This window comes from Sinohyriopsis cumingii, unplaced genomic scaffold, assembly GCF_028554795.1.
Source record: "Sinohyriopsis cumingii isolate HCF-2022 unplaced genomic scaffold, ASM2855479v2 utg003193l, whole genome shotgun sequence".
NCBI lineage: Eukaryota > Metazoa > Mollusca > Bivalvia > Unionida > Unionidae > Sinohyriopsis > Sinohyriopsis cumingii.
In genome coordinates this window covers 75,413-94,584 of record NW_028316422.1, presented here as the reverse complement: position 1 = coordinate 94,584, position 19,172 = coordinate 75,413, and the positions used below count along the sequence as shown (strand labels likewise).

The following is a 19,172-nucleotide window of genomic DNA, read 5'->3' as shown; positions in this document are numbered from 1 at the left end:
TAAAGTACCAGAAGACTGCTTTAAAATTCTAAGCATTTTTTGAAATTTGTTTGATTCATGGGAATATCAAAAAGCCATTAAAATGTCGCCAACTCAGTTTTCCAGGAATTGTACTTTTATCACTTACATATTAAGTAAGACTTCCTGTTGAGTCACTTATACGCTTTTTTTGTATGCATCCTTCTTTCGAACTGTGACCACCTTATAATGTTTAAGCAAATGGCTTTTGTGTTCACTGGGCAATTAAGACTGATAAAAAGCACCTAAATTAAACTTCAAGGGTAAGTGTTTTTTTTCTTCAAATGCATGCAGTATTATACATTATGGTCAAGCGATAAACATAGAGCTATGTGTTGTGTTTGTTAAAAGTAAAATGATAAATTGGTGAAAGTGATTTGATGTCTCATAGCGTGAGTTAAAAGCTTAAAAGAATGAAACTGGTTCCCAAAATTTTGAAGAACTGACAGTGGTGGAAACTGAATCAAATAACACAGTAAATTCTGAAACTGATGCAGATGACATTTGAATATGAAACTTTGGACGCTCACACACCTTATTTAATTAAGATTCTTCCTAAGTTTAGACAAAGGTAATTATAGTGCTTGGAAATTAAAATGTTAACCATTAAAAATGCTGAAATGTGTATGAACCATGTCACTGTTACGCTTAGAAGAAAGATGGCTTCCATATGTTATCTCAGTACTATCTATTTTGACAAAACTTTGTGGTTCAAATGCATTTTTGACAAGGAAGACAGAATTTGGGATAAAGAGGTACAAAAAGTCAAGTCAGGGGGACTCCTAGAAGAAAAATAATTTGCACATAATAATTCAAGTCAAATGCCAATCACCATGATCAAACTTTTTGGATGGCATGCATTTGAGACAAGAAAGACACTAATTGATGAGGTAGAGTATATAATTTAGCATGGTAAGGAGTACATTTTTTACATTTGTCAGCCTCTGTGTTGTTTTCACAATATTTTGCCAGATAAGGGCCACTTTAATTTGGTTTGTTCATCACCACATTATCTGCTAGTAAAGTGATGTTGGTGGTATATCTGAATTATGAGACTAGCAATTCAATGAAAGGGACTAACATAGTTCATGCCATTTGGTATCACAGAAAACTGGATGGCCATTTAACAGAAGTTTACAAACTGCAATCTTTGGCAAATCCCCAGTGCTGATTTTCTAATAGCTTATATTTCAGAGTATCTCCATTCTCCTGCTCAATTAGAAACTTGGCAGACATAAATCACATTAATTACTTTCAAACATTCTGAAAAGAGAAAGTTTTGCTAATCAGTTGGAAAATAGAATCCTGTTGGGCGTCAGACTGATGAGAACTTTTAAGACAGAAGTTCCATACTTTTGGCACTGAGAGCAATAGTAATTTCATTTATATGCCACACACAATAAACTGACATTGAATTTGTATTAATTATTACTTCTCCCCTTCAGTTGTCACATTTGTTGTAAGCGATGCATTTATCATTTGATTTTTTCTCTCTCAAAATCTGCTGCCTTTTCAGCCTAAAAATTTTCAGATTGAAGAACTGTGCTGTAAGGAATGGTATAAGGATGAATGCAATGGAAGGGCTGATTCTGTCTAGCTTTTTTGTACAGGTGCTGGTTCTGTCTAGCTTTTTTGTACAGGTACTCGTTCTGTCTAGCTTTTTTGCACAGGTGCTGATTCAGTCTAGCTTTTTTGTACAGGTGCTGATCCAGCTGTGAATGCAAATGTTTAATGTCAGTTACAATGTTGTTAAACAATAGTTTTTAGGTGACCTTTTCAAAGGCCCTGCCAGTTTATGCTACACTGGCTCAGCATCATGCATCACTAGTAAGTACACTGTCATATGCTGGCAACAAATATTGGCAAAACTTTCTTCTAAAAAACTAGCCACATTTTACATGAAGCATTCAGACAACAAGACTTCATGCTAGTACAAAAGATGCAGCTCTGCCACTGAAATTGTCCTCATTACTAAAAATCAAAATTACTTCCTGAAAACTGCTCCAGAATTCGACTACATTTGGCTTCATTCTGCTTTGAAGGACCACCAATTATATACAGATTGGTTGTGAAACATTTTCAGGAGTAAATGACTTATTTCTCAGCACCCTGAATGTACAAAATACATGGCTTTTATCATACCATTTGTACTTGCTTACAAGTCAAGTACAACTACAAACAACAAAGATCCAGGTGCGCCATAGTATAATGCACCTGCAGATCAGGATGTATCTAGTTTATTCTACTGATTAATCCTAACAAACTGCATAGACCCAGATCTGACCTTGCATTTTGCAATGGCAGATCTGGGTCTGTGTATTTTGGAATTGGACTCGACTTACAAGCAAGTACTTACAGTAGCAATATTGTGCCTGGATTTTGCTGTTCAAGATAAATTGGTCAAATACCAGATAAGTAAAATGATTATCCAGATGTTTGGGTTATTTTAATGTCATATGTGCAAATAATAAATTTGGTAATTGTATTTAATTAAGCAGTATTCTGGAGATAAAGTAGGTGACAATTATTTTCAAATAGCGTCTAGATAAGTGAGGTGATTCCTATTCATCTGTCTTTTAAAGCAGATTAAACAAAGAAATCTAAAAAATTCAGAGAAAGTCAGATGCAGACCACCATGTTGCATTAGCAGCATCATGTACTTGATATTAAACAGAACCCTGGGTTAAGACATGTTCAGAAATATAAATGATAATTCAGAGACAGTCTAATGCTTGACACAACATTGCATTCAAGACAGCAAAAACCTTTATATTAAATAGAGACCTGGTTAGGACCTGCTCATAAACATAAATGATAATTCATGAAAGCTACTGTATTGGTAATTTTGGACACTCTTTCATTTTGGGAACACCATCAGACATTAAAAATCATAACTATCGTATGTACTCACATGTCAGTCAGATCCAACTGCGAAATGCACAGATGTAGATCTGCCTTTGCATAATGCGGCAGCAGATCTGGGTCTGTGCAGTTTGTTGTAGAACAAACAACATAGACCCTGATCTGCATGTACCTTATGCTATAGCAGATCAGGATCTTTATTGTTTGCAGTTTGATTTGACTTATAAATAAGGAAATACAGTATATGCTGGTGGACATGGAACTTGAAGTCTTTTATGAGCTAATACTAAATAATTAGGCAAAACCATTCATCTGGCAGCATTTTTGAAGGAAAATCCCCAAGAAAGATGGAATTAATCAATAATATTGCCATTTATTGGGATAATTCATCTTTGCTAGCCAAAGTTCCAATGCACCTTGTCAGATTGATTAAATATTTCAGTACTTTGAATTAGCAACATCTATTGGATTTCATGAGTTGCCCCACCCCCATATCATGTAATGCCAACTAACCAATAACATGTAACAATGGTGCATTGTACTTCAGCTGAAAATCATGAAGGCAGTTGACTTCAAAGGATACTTTCTAAGTTTAGTATCTTTAGTCTGACTACTTATCAGAAAGAAGCCATTACAGGTGTATGTGAAAGTAAGGATATATTTATGCAAAAACAGACCAGTTTATTTATAAGTCCATTCCAGTTGTGTGCACCCCTTGTTTCGATCATGGGGGAACAGTATTCAAATTTAAACAAATTGATTTTGCTTGGATGCAGTGAATTGCCACAGTATCTCATGAAATTCGCAGACCCAAAGCACTAAAATATCTTGTGGTTAGTGTCTGTCTTGGATGTGGGAGGTCGTGGGTTTGAACCCTGGCTGAGTCATAACAAAGGCATAACAATGGTACTAACAGCTGCCTCACTATGCACTAAGCATTAAGAAGTTAGTGTTAGGACTTGTCGGCCTGATGTCAGGATAATGGGACTGAGTGGGACATGATGCTTCATGTCTGTGCTAGACATCACTGTAAACTGTCACACTGCAGTTATCATAGCATTATGACTGAGAAAGTGTTAAAGCTACATTAAACATCTAACACACACACACACACACACACACACACACACACAAATATCTTATCAATATGTCGAGGTATAGATAGGTTAACATATCAGAACCTTGGCTTGCAAAGATAGGGAATACAATGCAGAGGTGAAGTAGATGAGATGCAGATTAAACAGCAGTGTTGCACCTTAAGCATGAGATTGCAGGTTTTCTGCAAGATTTTGCTCATATTCTCCAATTATTGACTGTGTGTGCCCCCTGTGGGCATGCATTTTAGTCAGGAGCAAGTATAACAAATATACCTGCAACTTTTCTTCAGTGGATGTCCATCCATGTCTGTTGGCGCTGCAATGGACAAAGTTGCTAAAGGTGATAAAAACTGTAAGATGGCAATGAATTCCATATATACTCATGTGTAAGGTGAGTCCAAATGCAAACTGCAAAGACCCAGATCTGCTGGCACCTATGCAGTTTTTTTGGTGTAATAAATAGAGCAAACAACATAGGCTCGGATCTGCAGGCTTATTATGCTGCAGCAAATCCGGGTCTTTGTTTTTTGCAGTTTGACTCCACCGAAAAGCGAGTATATACACTATCCATTTTAAAGCAATGAATCTGGCAAGAGTTTGTAATAGTCAGCTGAGTGTAATGTACAGTATTTGACTGACACTAATTTAATGTATTTTCAAGGTTAAAGTCATTTGTTTTCTCATTATATTCAGATCACCTCAGCTATTTCTATAATTAGATTAATGATTGACTGAGAGGTTACAAATGAAAAAACAAATAGTTAAATCATTCCTTGTCTGATAAATAGCCAAAGTGATGAAAATGGTAGCTATCTGCATACAGTCAAGGTACAACAAGATTCACACTGACAGCCTGTTAGTATAAGGAGTGAACACTCATGTTGAATGAAAGCAAAATCTAAACTTAAATTCCTTGGTGGAGCTCAAGGCATGTTAACATGTTTATGTTTTCATCAGATGCTTGAACACATGATAACAAATTTATTGAAATAATGTAAGTGTCCAAGGAAATAATTATAATACAAAACAAATTATCAATTTAAGATCACAGAACTGCCAAGACTGAGATATCTCATTTTTGTTAACACTACCTGTGCATTATGTATCACGATTTGCTTTGGTCACTTTGAAATGTTTTGTTTGCTAAATTTTGATGGTGGGGACAGTGTCTCCTGCCCTTGGAATTCTAGGTGGAACATTGCAACAGTAACCTACCTCATATTTCTTGGACTCACCAACATGTGAGGCTGTTTTCCAGTCATTATTAACTTGTAGAGATTTAAAAGATATGTTAAAGAATTTCTTAGTATGTTACAATACTGCCGCTTCTTGTTTATAGGTTGAGTCCAACTGCAAAAACCAAAGTTCCTGATCTTCTGTAGCATAAAGTACCTGCAGATCAGGGTCTATGTTGTTTGTTCTACTGATTACCCCTTATAAACTGCACAGATCCAGATATGGCAGCGCATTATGTGATGGCAGATCTGGGTCTGTACAGTTTGCAGTTGGAATTGTAAGTGAATATATGTGGTACCTATTTCAATACACGAGCTTTATGAAAATAAATTGCAATATAAAAGTTTTGGTGACACCTATTTTAATTTAGTACAAATATACAGTCAAAAATCACTTCTGAATTTGAATAAATTATGCATGACAATTGTCTTTATGGCATTATAATAGTTTATAACTTATCTAGCAGTTTTTCCTTACAAAGTTTGCTCCAATTGCTATTCCTAGTCAGTCCAGATTTAGCTTACCTACTTTATGGCCAGGACCATTTTACATTCCCATTTTACAGCCATTGGCAAATGGTTTGAAAGGAAACAATGTAGAACCCTGCCAGAAACCTGTAACATTTGTTGTTGTTAGGCTACATCTTGGAGCTTGAAATCAGGATAATGTTTCACATTGTGTTTATCCATCAGAGTGCCAGTTATAGTTTGCTAAAAACTGCATTATCAGGTAACTGATTACAAAAGATGTCTCTTCGCAAAAAAGGAAATTTTAATGAAAGGTCCTGTAACTGGTATTCATGTGAAGAAGAGTTTTAAGTATTCTAAAATTGTTACTTAAGCAGCAATTTCATCTTTATATATTTTTTTATATTTTTCAATTTATAATATGAATGGTATTAATGTGATAAACACCAGCGTTTGGTATCCCAGTCTAAATCTTTTTGTAAAGATGGAAAAATCGGTCATTTTTTAAAGATGTACATGGAACACTTATCAATGGAGATTTACAAGTTACTTTCTGTATTGTATTGGACTGAATATTGCACTGAATATTGATATATATTAGCCGTAGTATGTAATAAAAAACTTTTTTAATTTGAGAATTACCTTTATATGATTTAGCATTAATTCTGAATATATGTTGACAATTTTATCAAAGCTGGTTTAAAAATATTGAAAGTATTATCATTTACATATGTCTGTCTGTTAGGAAGATAATTATCCATGATGCTATATTTGAAAATTTGCCACTGGTACATTTGTTAACAGTGTGTTAACAAGAACATTCGCAAGTGACCATGGCAAGAAATGGGATAGAAAATGATACTGCCCTATATGAATGGTTGCCAACTAACTGTAACAGTTGGTTATGACTTGCTGAATTGTTTTTTTTTCTTCAACAATTTTCTAATTAATCTCTTTCATCCAGGTTGTGATGGGATGTTTGCTGTTTAACAATGTTGGCTGCACATTACATCTCACAATGCACCCACCCACCCCAAGCATACGGCGATCAACAGTAAAATCTTGTAGAAAGGTTCACTGATGGGACTTGAGAAAAAGTGGTCTTTTTACCCTTGTGGTCCAAGTAATGTTAAATTCTGAAATTCAACTCCAGGTCTTTGAATTTTTTTTTTTTTTTAGCATGTTTAGAAGACTGGGTTAGTCATTAAGAAGAGTTTGTTATTTTCACAGTCACCTCCATCTAATTCCATTTAGTCATCAGGAATTTTAGGATCACCTCCATGTAATTCCCTATGGGCACTGATTTTCACAATCACCCCCATTTAATTCCCAGTGGGCATTCAGATTTTCACGATCTTCTTCATTTTCTTACATGTTGCACTGAATTGACCCTGAGTGTAGTAAAATTTAAAATCCATATTTGGTTCAGATTGTGACATTATTTTAGGATTGGTGACTGCAGTGTTTTCACCAAAATGTGTGATTATGCTTATTCCCCCTAAATTTAATTAACTCTCCCTCCCACTTAAAATAATCAATCTCTATAGCTAAAATGCATAATAAAACCTATAACATAATCAATACTGACAAAGAACTCAGTCATGTAAGTGCTTGAATACTAGATTGACCACTATAAACAAGCGCTTGCTATAGTACAAGTCACACGGGTCATGTATGCATTTAACATTAATTATTTCAGTAATGGGTGTCATTTTTAGAATTTGATTTTACATACTTTTAAGTGGCAAGTATTCACTTCATTTTAATTCATATACATCCATATTCCATTGGAAGGTCATTATTTAGATGCCCGATATGTGAATACAGCAAAATCAATGTTAAAATATGTAGACATTTTGGGATGATATGAGCCTAAAGGTGTGATCCAGCACAATCTGGATTGAATATTGCATGCTGTGATGCCACAAGAATAGCTACACATATTGATAAATTTGTACTACCTTCAGTTGTGATGATTCCACTTGATGTGCTCGTATTTTGACCCAAGTTTAGTACATGGACACCATTCTAAAGTCCATAGTGATGATAATTTTCATCAGGAAGTTTCTTGGTGGCAGTTATGGTGCAGAGCATTCAATAATCAGGATTGAATAGACTTTGGTTAATGAAAATTAGTGTTAAATTTTAAAAGAACAATTTACATTTAATTTAAAGTGAGTAAATGCGTGTACATGACCCATGTGACTTGTACTATATGTGACTTTTTTGCTTCAGGGCAATGACATAGTTTCATTGATAATTAAGTTGTTAAAAACATTACAAGATTGTGCAATGGTGGACATTGAGATTTTGATATTTGGTGGTGATGTCTCTGATGTTACATGAAGATTTTGGTATTCGGTGGTAATGTCTGCTGTTACATGCAGTTTTTTTGGTATTCAGTGGTAATGTCTCTGCTGTTACATGCAGTTTTTTGGTATTTGGTGTTAATGTCTCTGCTGTTACATGCATTATTTTGGTATTTGGTGGTGTGTGTGTGTGTGTGTGATATGGATTTTTAACGTAGCTTTAACAATGTTTCAGTCATATCGCTACGATGTCTGCAGTGTGACAGTTTATGGTGATGCCTAGCACTGGGACATCATGCCGCAGACATGTAGCATGATGTCCCACCCAGTCACATTATCCTGACACCAGGCCGACCAGTCCTAACACTAACCTCTTATTGCTGAGTGGTATTTGGTGGTAATGTCTCTGCTGTTACATGCAGATTTTTTGTATTTGGTGGTAATGTCTCTGCTGTTACATGCAGTATTTGGTATTTGATGGTAAGGTCTCTTCTGTTACATGCAGTTTTTTTGTATTCGGTGGTAATGTGTCTGCTGAAACATGCAAATTTGTGTTTGGAGTAATGTCTCTCTGTTACATGTGGCTCTAATGCATACAACAGTGCCATTGTCCAACACACGATTGCTGCCACTCTGCCAGTCATGACGATACAAAATTATTTTTTTGTTTTGCATTAAATATTATTTGTGATGCATATATGGGTTTTCTTCATAGATGCCATTGTCATATTAAACCTGCTCCCCCTTCTTCCACAAAAATTGAAAAATCTGCCCCATACAAAAATGTTAGAGATGGAATCCCCTCTTAAATTCCTGGAGATATCACTTCCTTATGTATCATTATATTAAAAATACAATGTATTAGTAAGGGCATTGAAAATGGCCATACATAGTTAATTTGATAACTAATTGGACATAGCCAGTTAGATGGACCTCCCATTAGACCAAGGTAATAATAAGCTATCCCTCCCATTGGACACTGGTACTTGTATTTAAGCATAAATGATTGACATTTTGGAAAGACCTGGTTCATCAGTTCATAATAAGGGGATATCTGTATTGTTATATGGATCTAAGGATGTTAATGGTGATTTAACTGTTCTTCTAAGCTTAGTCAACCAGTGATGAGCCAGCTAGCTGATAATATGAGTATTAGCAAAACTACAGTTAATGTCTCAAATCCTCACACACGTGACTATTGTCACCAATTGAAATGCACTTGAAAGAGTAGCAAAAAATGTAATTCTCCATGGCACTCCATCATGACATTACAGTGGCATCAGGTTTTGATGATACGCTGTAGATTTTACTGTTGAAAAGTTTTAGAATCAGCTGATAAAAAAGGGCATTACATTCACAGATGTATTATGAAGGTTTATATTTCAGCTATTTTATGTGAAATAATTTGGGCTTTTTTTCCTGCAAAACTAGACAATTATACTTTTTCTGATTCTTTTTTTCCTCTCATTTTATAGAATGCATGTAGATTTGTTTAAAAAGCCTTGTAACTGCAGAAATTTGTCTTTGAAAGGATGAGATTTATTTGAATTCTTGCAAAAGAGCAAGGGGGGGGGGGGCATACAAAGAGATCCAGAATTATTTTCTCCAGAATACCATTAAAAGTGTCATGAGAACATTTGATGAATTGTGGTTGAGCCATTTATAAAATGACCTCAAAAATAGGAGGAGGAAAAGAAAGAGAATAGCTAAAAGCACAACGTTATAAAAGGCAAGAGGAGAGACAAGACATGGATGTAATACAGAATAAGATTATTCATGTTATAGCCCCCTTAGGGGCAGACAGTATGCTTAGGGATTCTTGAAATTATCCGTTAAAAGACTCATAACACAATATGTTTGGTAACTGATTATCAGATGCTCTTTTCCTGTGAGTGATGTGGCTTCTCACTTCTACTCTCATCAACTAGACTGTGCTGCCTATTGAAGCTATATATCAAAACCACCAATTCTATAATCAGTATCTACAATCTAGTACCAGTCTTGTTTTACCAGTCTTTATAACATTTCTGTTAGAGTACTGGTGCAGAGGATTCAAGAGGCAAAGTAGCAGTACAGAACAAGCCTCTCAACCAACTGCTGATGTACAATCATTCAATAAACTCATCAATTACTTTATCAGTCTGCTCCTTAGATTTGTCTCACTAACAGTTAGACTTGTTAAGATAGTTCTGCTGGATGATAATTAGTACCTGCTGATTTTGGTTCAGACTGTCCTCAAAATTTACCCCTTCCCCCCAACAACCATTACCAACAAAGAATAGAAACCTCACCATGAAATTTTATCTCAATGAATTTCTTTGAATTTCACCTCTGATTCTTAGCTGTTTGAAATTTGAGTTTCCAAAGTTCAGAATTATTGATAGAACTGAAATAAACAAGCATTCTCATTAAAATTGCATTTTCTTTAAAACCAATTTGTTGTTACTGACACTTTTCAAAATTTGTGACAGTTTTATTTGATATTTCCTGGACATTGCATTAAAAATAATGCAGTTATTACAAATGGAATTTATATCTGCCATATAGTGTAAAAAACTGTCTAGGTGTCAAACCATTAGGACAGTATGTTTCTCTAACTCAGAAAAGCTTCATGCAGTAGTTGTCATTGCAGTGTTGGTTCACAGTTCAAGGACACAATTGGCTAGTGGTCGATTGGAATTTATTAAAAGTAGGTTGTAGATAAAGAATTAGTTACAAATGATAACTTAATTTACAATCACTTTGCAGACACACGCGCACACACACACACACACACACTCTCTCTCTCTCTCTCTGATGGGGTATTTCAATCTGTCTTTCAGATTTAATACTGTAAGTTATAACACCTGGCACATTAAGTGTAAATTTTGTAATTAATCAAGGATGATTCTGCAGTATTAATTACAGATGCCTTAAATGGCCCAATTTTTGTTGGAAGCCCCAGAGTTTTTATTTTGAAATAACCCAGTTAAAAAATTTTTAAACCTAAGCTTTGCAAATCAAATTTTTCACTTGTTTTTCTAAGATTGTGTCTGTGTTTTCATTTGGAATTCCATAGATAGCGATGTAATTACTTGTATTTATGATTATTAGATTAGCATTATATGAACTTTAGAACACTCTGCCTTCCTCCTTAAAGAAAAAACTGGTACAAAAGTTAACATTTTACTTTTATTATTAATGCAATGTACTGAAACAAACGTATGTGGGAAGAACATTGGAACGTTGTGAAATAAATGCAAGGTGAAGAAAACTTTGCTTTCTTTTGCCTATTTGGATAACATGATGTGCTCCAAGACTACTTTACCTGAATCACCTACCCCCTGTCATGAACCCTATAAGTATATGGATTCTTTATCATAAGTCCATTGTGGAAGGGGAGGGGGTCGAGCTGATAAGAAACTTGACATCTTCTCCATTTTCACTGGGATTGATATGTATTCCTTCATTAAGTAGAAAAGCATTTTGGACCAGCAGTATGGATAGTTGACATTATTGGTGCTGGTTCATACACACATTTTGTGATTCAAGTTGCTTATGTTCAACACATGGGCTGAGATTTTTTTTCTTTCAAGGTGTGCTTGGATTCATGGTCTAGCATAAAAAATTAAATTATCTTTTTTATTGACTGCTTTACTAATATTGAACTAAATCATTTTTAATGACATTCTATTTCATGCTATTTTATTGCAAAGGGAATGTAGTTTTTAATAATGTTAAGTATTCTAGTTTCATTACAAACTGAATTATTATAATGTAGCATATATTACATCAGTAGATAAATTTTGTTTCTTATAAAGTTGTTTTTTTTATACCAAGGATACAACAACAATACATACTTCTAATTACTGTTAATATTTAAAGAGGCAACTTCGCTACAGAACAAGAACACAATTATATAACTAAGTTTGGTTTACACTATACACAAAGCCATATAATACTGTATATACTCTCTTATAAGACCAGTCAAACTGGAAACAGAACAGACCCAGATCTTCTGTCACATATTGTGCCAGCAGACCTGGATCTATGAAGTTTGTTTGGAGTAATCTTTAGAACAAACAACATAGATCCTGATCTGCAGGCACATTATGTTATGGCAAATCAGGTCTTTGTTGTTTGTCTTTGACTCGACTTATAAGTGAATAAATATGGTATGAATTTCAGTTTACATTATGCGCAATCCCTTATGATATTAATTTTTTGATCTGGTACAAATGGTCATCTGAAAATAAATTGCAATAAAAAATATGAGGGACAGGAAGTTAGACAAATTAAAAAAATTAAAATAAAAACAATTTACATTTAAATTTCTCCAAATACTCATTTCCTGAAGAAAAATTCCCAATGTTAGATATGGGGCCACGAAATTATTGTTGTTGGAATCATCCCTATGATAATGGTATACCAACTAATTGCAATGCAATATGTCCATCTTGTAGCCTTTACCATGGTACCATAAGAAATTCCAAACTGTGTAAAGACTGTTTCTAATGCCCATAAATAAATTGAAAATCACAGTTAGTTTATGGTGTTCACACATCTTCACATCTCATCATGGTTTTGAAGTGTTAGTAAAAAGGCATGTATGGAAAGGCAAGACATTGAGGATCAATACATTTTGTACCTGTCATGTGTCTGTTTTAAAACAACAGATATTTATATCTGGCACTGTTTGATGTAAGTATTTTTTGTAACCTCCTTCTTTTTTGTGCTGACTTTCATTCAACAAATGTCCATATAAATATTGAGTAAATCTGAGAAAATGGTGGACCAGTTGTAAATGTCAGGAACAGTGGGATAAAGGTCAGGATGCCTAAATGATCTGTTATAATTAAGACCTCTGACTGAGAAAGAGATTATCAAATAAGCTTGATTAAAATGTATTGGCTGTGTTTGTGCAATTTTACGAGGTTAGGATTTATTCCATTAGTATGTGGAGATTTCATTTTGTGCTAAGCTCGCGAACAGAATTATTTGTATTTCTTCATGTGTGATTTCAAATGCAGTAGTAAAAATCATGGCAGCAGTTGAAAAATAACACAGCTATATCATTTTAAAAAACTGGCCTAGTAAGTGGATTTTGTTATTTACCAAGATTATTCATAAATATAAATTTAGAGATTTTATTTTTTCCTATTTCATGAATTTAAAATTTTGTGCAAGTAGAAAAATGTCAGATTCTTCAACCACTTTAAGTGTGAGTACCTTTAAATGAAAATATCAGATTTGCCTGAAATTGTGTTTGTATTACAATTTTGTCAGTGACAGGTCCCTTGAGGGATTAATCCTCACACAATTTGCGTCTTTTGAAGGAAAAACTTAGTAAGGAATTATTGTTGTTTGACTTTAAAAAATACAACTTTCTGTAACCTTTGTTGATCACCTGTGACCTTTGCCCTTGATATTATTACCAATGGTGACCTTTGCCCTTGATATTATTACCAGTGGTGACCTTTGCCCTTGATATTATTACCACTGGTGACTTTTGTCCTTGCTATTCAGACCAACTCCTGGTAGCCTTGACCCATGACATCATTACCCACCAAGCACTACAAAAGCTCATTCAGTGATTCTACTGATGCATACGTGAGAAAAAGTCCCTAATTTTCTTTTATAAAAAATACAACAAAAACAAAACAACATAAACCCGGCTGATGCCAAATGCATATTGTGTGTATAGAATTCCAGACTGTTAAATTATGATGTCTCCTCAGTTTTTTAAATTTTGTTTTCAATATTTGCTGGATATATACACTATGTTCAAATGGCACAACAGTACAATCCTAGCTATATAATGCAAAAGCTCAGTAGAAAAAAAATGGTATTATATGAAAGAAAGACCATGTCAGCATCTAGAAAACAACCCATCAATCCAAACATAAGTATGCACCTCAAGACAAAAGATAAAATGTAAAGATTTTACTAATTCTTCCAGAGGAGAGATAAAAACAATAAGGTATAAAATGCCAGTTTAACAATGTTTACTTATGTAAGCCATATGACAAATTTAAAAATAGAACTTAAAGTTTTTATTTTTATTTTTTGGCTAAATGAATTTCACTACCTATGCAATGTATGACCCTTGACCTTTTTGCAGTGTATAACATTTCTTAGATCAGTATCTAATATAATAGCCATCATTCTGATGCATGAATTATTGTATCCTGAATCACAGTAATCTAGTTTGGACCTGGATTTAGTTATTTTAGACTCTGTTTCAAAACCACCTGTAACAATTCTATGTTTACCCACATTTAGAGTGTCCAGAAAAGAGATGAGAGGTAATTATTGTACTGAAAAACCAGTCCAAATTCTCCAGTCTTAATTAAAGACAGCTTGAAATGTAGGTGCTTGTTTATGAGTGGGATGAACTGCAAACTGCAAAGACACAGATCTGCCATTACATCATGCACTGGCAGATCTGGGTCTGTGCATTTTTTTAAATGTCTAATCAATAGAACAAACAACATATACCCTTGTCTGCTGGTGCATTTTGGGACACAGAATAGGGTCTATTTTATTTGCAGTTCAGTTAGTTTTATATTCTAGAATATATGGTACTTTTTATGATCTCCCATACTGCACGAGTAAAGTGAGTTCCCATTGATTTAAATTCCCATTGACTTCTATAGTAGATTAATTTTTTTTCAATATACATAAATGATGACGATAATAATAATAATAATGATGATGATGATGATGATAATATTAATAGTAATAATAAAAGTATTTATTGGATTTTTATGTACATTGTATTAATTAAGAGTTGAAATAGCTGTAGGGTGATAAATAGTGATAAAATCTGAAGATATTTATAGACTGCATTTAACTGTCAGATTTTGACAGTCCTGATACCAATGTGCACTAGAGACCAAGTTTGTATTGGAAGCCTATGTAATTGTTGAAAATCTAAATTTCATGTCGAGTCACTCCTGTGTAATGATACTATTGTAGGTGATGTAAGAGACTGATTTCATGTATATGGTCATTTGAGTGATACTGTATTTGATATGCGATTCATTTGGGATCCACTATAGCAATAAGATGGCTTCACTTACAGAATGACAATTTCCTAAAGAAGTAATTAGTAGTATTACTACACTGTTGACATTGTTCCTGAAAATGAATTGAGTTTAAAGTCCTCCATGAATGTTAGCTATCATCCAGTTGGTAGCAGTGAAAACTTTCTTACACTGATTACTGTTTTCTTTTCACACATAGAGTGTATGAAAATTTAACTATCAAATGATGTGTGGGACCTCTGAATGAATTCAGACTATTAAATTTATCTCAAATTCATCACGTTGTTCTGTTTTTTTTCAGTGCATTGCTGGATGTAAAGCTGGATGTCAGCTGTACACTTCGGCATTGTCATCTTCCTGTCATGATGTTTGTGCCAGGAAGCTAAATGAGGTAAGAAACTTGGCTTCTTCAACAGAAGAAAATTTGTTAAGCTAATTTTTGGAGCTAGGAATAATTAAAAGTAATAAATCTTCAGTTGATCATAAATTGGTTAATCTTTACATTGCCAATATTCTACTTTTACTTAATTTGAATTTAATTTGAATTTAGTTTAATGTGTCAGCTGGTTTAAACCTGAATCTTTCTTGGAAAAAAAAAACGTCTTACATTACAGTAATGAAATTGATGTAAAACATCTTGGCATAATGGTCTTACATGGTCTTACATTATTGGTGTCATCATAATGGTCTTACATTATTGGTGTCATCATAATGGTCTTACATTATTGGTGTCATCATAATGGTCTTACATTATTGGTGTCATCATAATGGTCTTACATTATTGGTGTCATCATAATGGTCTTACATTATTGGTGTCATCATAATGGTCTTACATTATTGGTGCCATCATAATGGTCTTACATGGTCTTACATTATTGGTGTCATCATAATGGTCTTACATTATTGGTGTCATCATAATGGTCTTACATTATTGGTGTCATCATAATGGTCTTACATTATTGGTGTCATCATAATGGTCTTACATTATTGGTGTCATCATAATGGTCTTACATTATTGGTGTCATCATAATGGTCTTACATTATTGGTGCCATCATAATGGTCTTACATTATTGGTGCCGTCATAATGGTCTTACGTTATTGGTGTCATCAGATATGGATGAAGATACAAAACTTGAAACAAAAAACATTCAAGCAGTTGTTTTAGATATAGTGTCAACAGAACTCAAAGAAATATTTTCTGAAAGCATTTTACTGACAGATTTCTTTGCTGAGTGTCTTTGCATTTGGCTATGAGAAAGATGACTTCCAGATGAGTTGTCTAGGGTCTCTTGTTTTTATTTTTACTCAGACTGCACAACAAGTTCTTACTACCTATAGAAATGCTTTTCACAGTCAGTGCGGTTTACCCTAGTGCATATATTAAATCTAGATGTGACTTCAGACCCCTTCAAGTTGAAACCAGTTCTTTTGAGCACCTGCCATTAATGAAAGACTTGGCTTTATTTTTTAAAAATTATTGGAAAAGAGTTGCATGTTATTACGTGGAATAAGAAACTTTTTTAAACTAACCATCAGTCGGCGCATATCAAGTTATGCTACCAATCTGTCTTTCCATATTTTTAGTTTCCACACATTGACTTTAATTTTTCGTCATATACTGTTACCAAGCTTTGTAAATAGCATGCATTTAGGGTAAGAAAGAAGTCTATATATTTTGGAGGTTAAAAGGTAAATGTCATGGTCGCTGTGAATAAAGGAAACAAAAAGTGGTTTCCACATTAACATTAGTTCCACATCACAGACCTGGACCAAGCTTTGTGGATGGCTTGCATGTGGGGTACGATAGAAGTCTATCAGTTTGAGAGTCAGAAAATGAAGATCAAGGTCACTGTAACTGAAAGAAGAAACATGGTTGATGCACAGTAACTCTACTTGTTCTTCAAAGACCTGCACCAAAAAATTGTTGGTGTCTTGGGAATAGAGTAAGGTCTTATCCTTTTAATTTGGGAGTCTGAAGATCAAGGGTCAATGTCACATTGACTAAAAAAAATGACCTATGGCTCATGCAAAATTTCTTTCTTGACTATACACCTTTGCCAGACTCTGTGAATGGTTTACACTTTGTATATGAAACAAGTATATTGACTTTAGTGTCAAAGGGTCAAAGTCATTATAATAGAAAGAAAGCAAATTGTTTTGGGATAATAACTTTTATTCTGGAACATTTTCCATGAGCAAAGTTCATAAAGGGCGTGCATTTAAGTTAATGAAGTAGCCTATAGATTTAGGGCCTAAATGTCAGAGGTCAAGGTCATGATAAGTTTAATAAGAAAGTAATGGTTACTTCATAGTAAGTTTAGGCCATGACCATGCATTGAGACTTGTTAAACAATAATCTCCAGAGTCAACCAATTTGTCCTACTTGTGCTTACCTGAAAGACTATTTAACATGGGGCAGACATACTCATAATGCACTGTTCATGGTACTTATGTTATTATTTTTAATATAATGAATATTGGTGAGAAAATGCATTTTATTATTTTCAAACCAGTCCATTCTGAAAACTAGTGCCACAGTCTGTTGTTACATTTGAAATTGGGGAAGAATTTTAGTTATTTATAATATGTTGTATTTTATTCTTTATCTTTGATAGAAATTATTTTATCCAAAACCTGCCTTCAAATTTTAAATTGTAACTGACCTTTTGCATACAGATAATATAGCACATTGCTATATAGTTTTATTAGTTTCTCATAACTGTAAAGAGCGGCTTTTGTGTATGCAAAACATTTGATCATGTCCTGGCAATTGCTGTTTACACTGGCAGTGGGGATAATAGTCATGTGTTAGCAATCACATTTTACACTGTAGGGATTATATTCATGTACTGGCATTCACTACATATGGTGATAATGGTATAATAGTTGTGTACTAGCAATTGCTGCTTACACTCTTAATATGGATAATAGTCATGTACTGGCAATTGCTGCTTATACTGGTAATGGGGATAATAGTCATATACTGGCGATCACTGCATATGCTGGTAATAGAATAATATTTGTAATCTGGCAATTGCTGCTTACATTGGTAATGGAATAATAGTTGTATACTGGCAATTGCTGCTTACGCTGGTAATGGAATAATAGTCATGTACTGGCAATTGCTGCGTATGCTGGTAATGGAATAATAGTCATGTACTGGCAATTGCTGCTTACACTGGTAATGGAATAATAGTCATGTAATGGCAATTGCTGCTTACACTGGTAAAAGAATAATGTTGCATAATGGCAATTGCTGCTTACACTGGTAAAAAAATAATGTTGGATACTGGCAATTGCTGCTTACACTACTAATGGGCTCATATTCAGGCATTGATGTTATATTTTTTTATATAAATGAATTGAATTTGACAAAATTGTGAGATTTCATTCAACATTTATTGGAGTTTGATGAAATGGCATGTAATCTTTCAATAGATACGGTGAAAAATATTTGTTTGATTTTTAATGATTCATTATTTTGCACTTTATGCTATAGAAAAGTCAGGAATTCAGTTGCATGAAAGCAAACCAAATGAGAATAAAAACAAGTAAGTAAAATTTACCAAAACATTCTTTAGAAAGATATTGTGTAGGTAATTATTAATTTATTCACTCTACCTAAAAATTATATGAAATAAAAAATCTATCAAAAGTATTTGAAAGATATAGAAAGTGACAAAAATCAGTCAAATTGAATGAATGGAAACACAGTTCCATCCACTTACTCTCACAAACTGTCTTGATGAAACAATGTCTGATGAAATAGTGTCTAGATGTATCCAGATGAAACAGTATCTGGATGTGTCTAGATGGAACAATGTCTATATGAAAGTGTTCAGATGTATCTAGACAAACAGTGTCTAGATGTGTCTAGATGGAACAGTGTCTAGATATATCTAGATGGAACAGTGTCTAGATGAAACAGTGTCCAGCTGTGTCTAGATGAAAGTGTCCAGATGTATCTAGATGGAACAGTGTCTAGATGTGTCTAAGTGGAACAATGTCTAGATGTGTATAGATGGAACAGTGTGTAGAGGAACAGCGTCTAGATGTATCTTGATGGAACTGTGTCTAGATGGAATAGATGGAACAGTGTCCAGATGAAACAGTGTCCAGATGTGTCTAGATGGAACAGTGTCTAGATGTATCAAGAT

The 19,172-nt window shown here is 34.0% G+C and overlaps 1 protein-coding gene across 1 annotated transcript in view; it reads left to right on the top strand.

Annotated features, from left to right (window-relative positions):
• Nucleotides 1-19,172, top strand: part of LOC149769848 (proto-oncogene tyrosine-protein kinase ROS-like) — a gene marked incomplete at its 5' end in the record, with an annotated part of 139,490 nt that overhangs the window by 68,219 nt on the left and 52,099 nt on the right. The window contains one exon of the mRNA XM_089949749.1: nt 15,316-15,405. Coding sequence (XP_089805875.1) covers nt 15,316-15,405 — 90 coding nt within the window. The remainder of the gene's footprint in view (nt 1-15,315; nt 15,406-19,172) is intronic.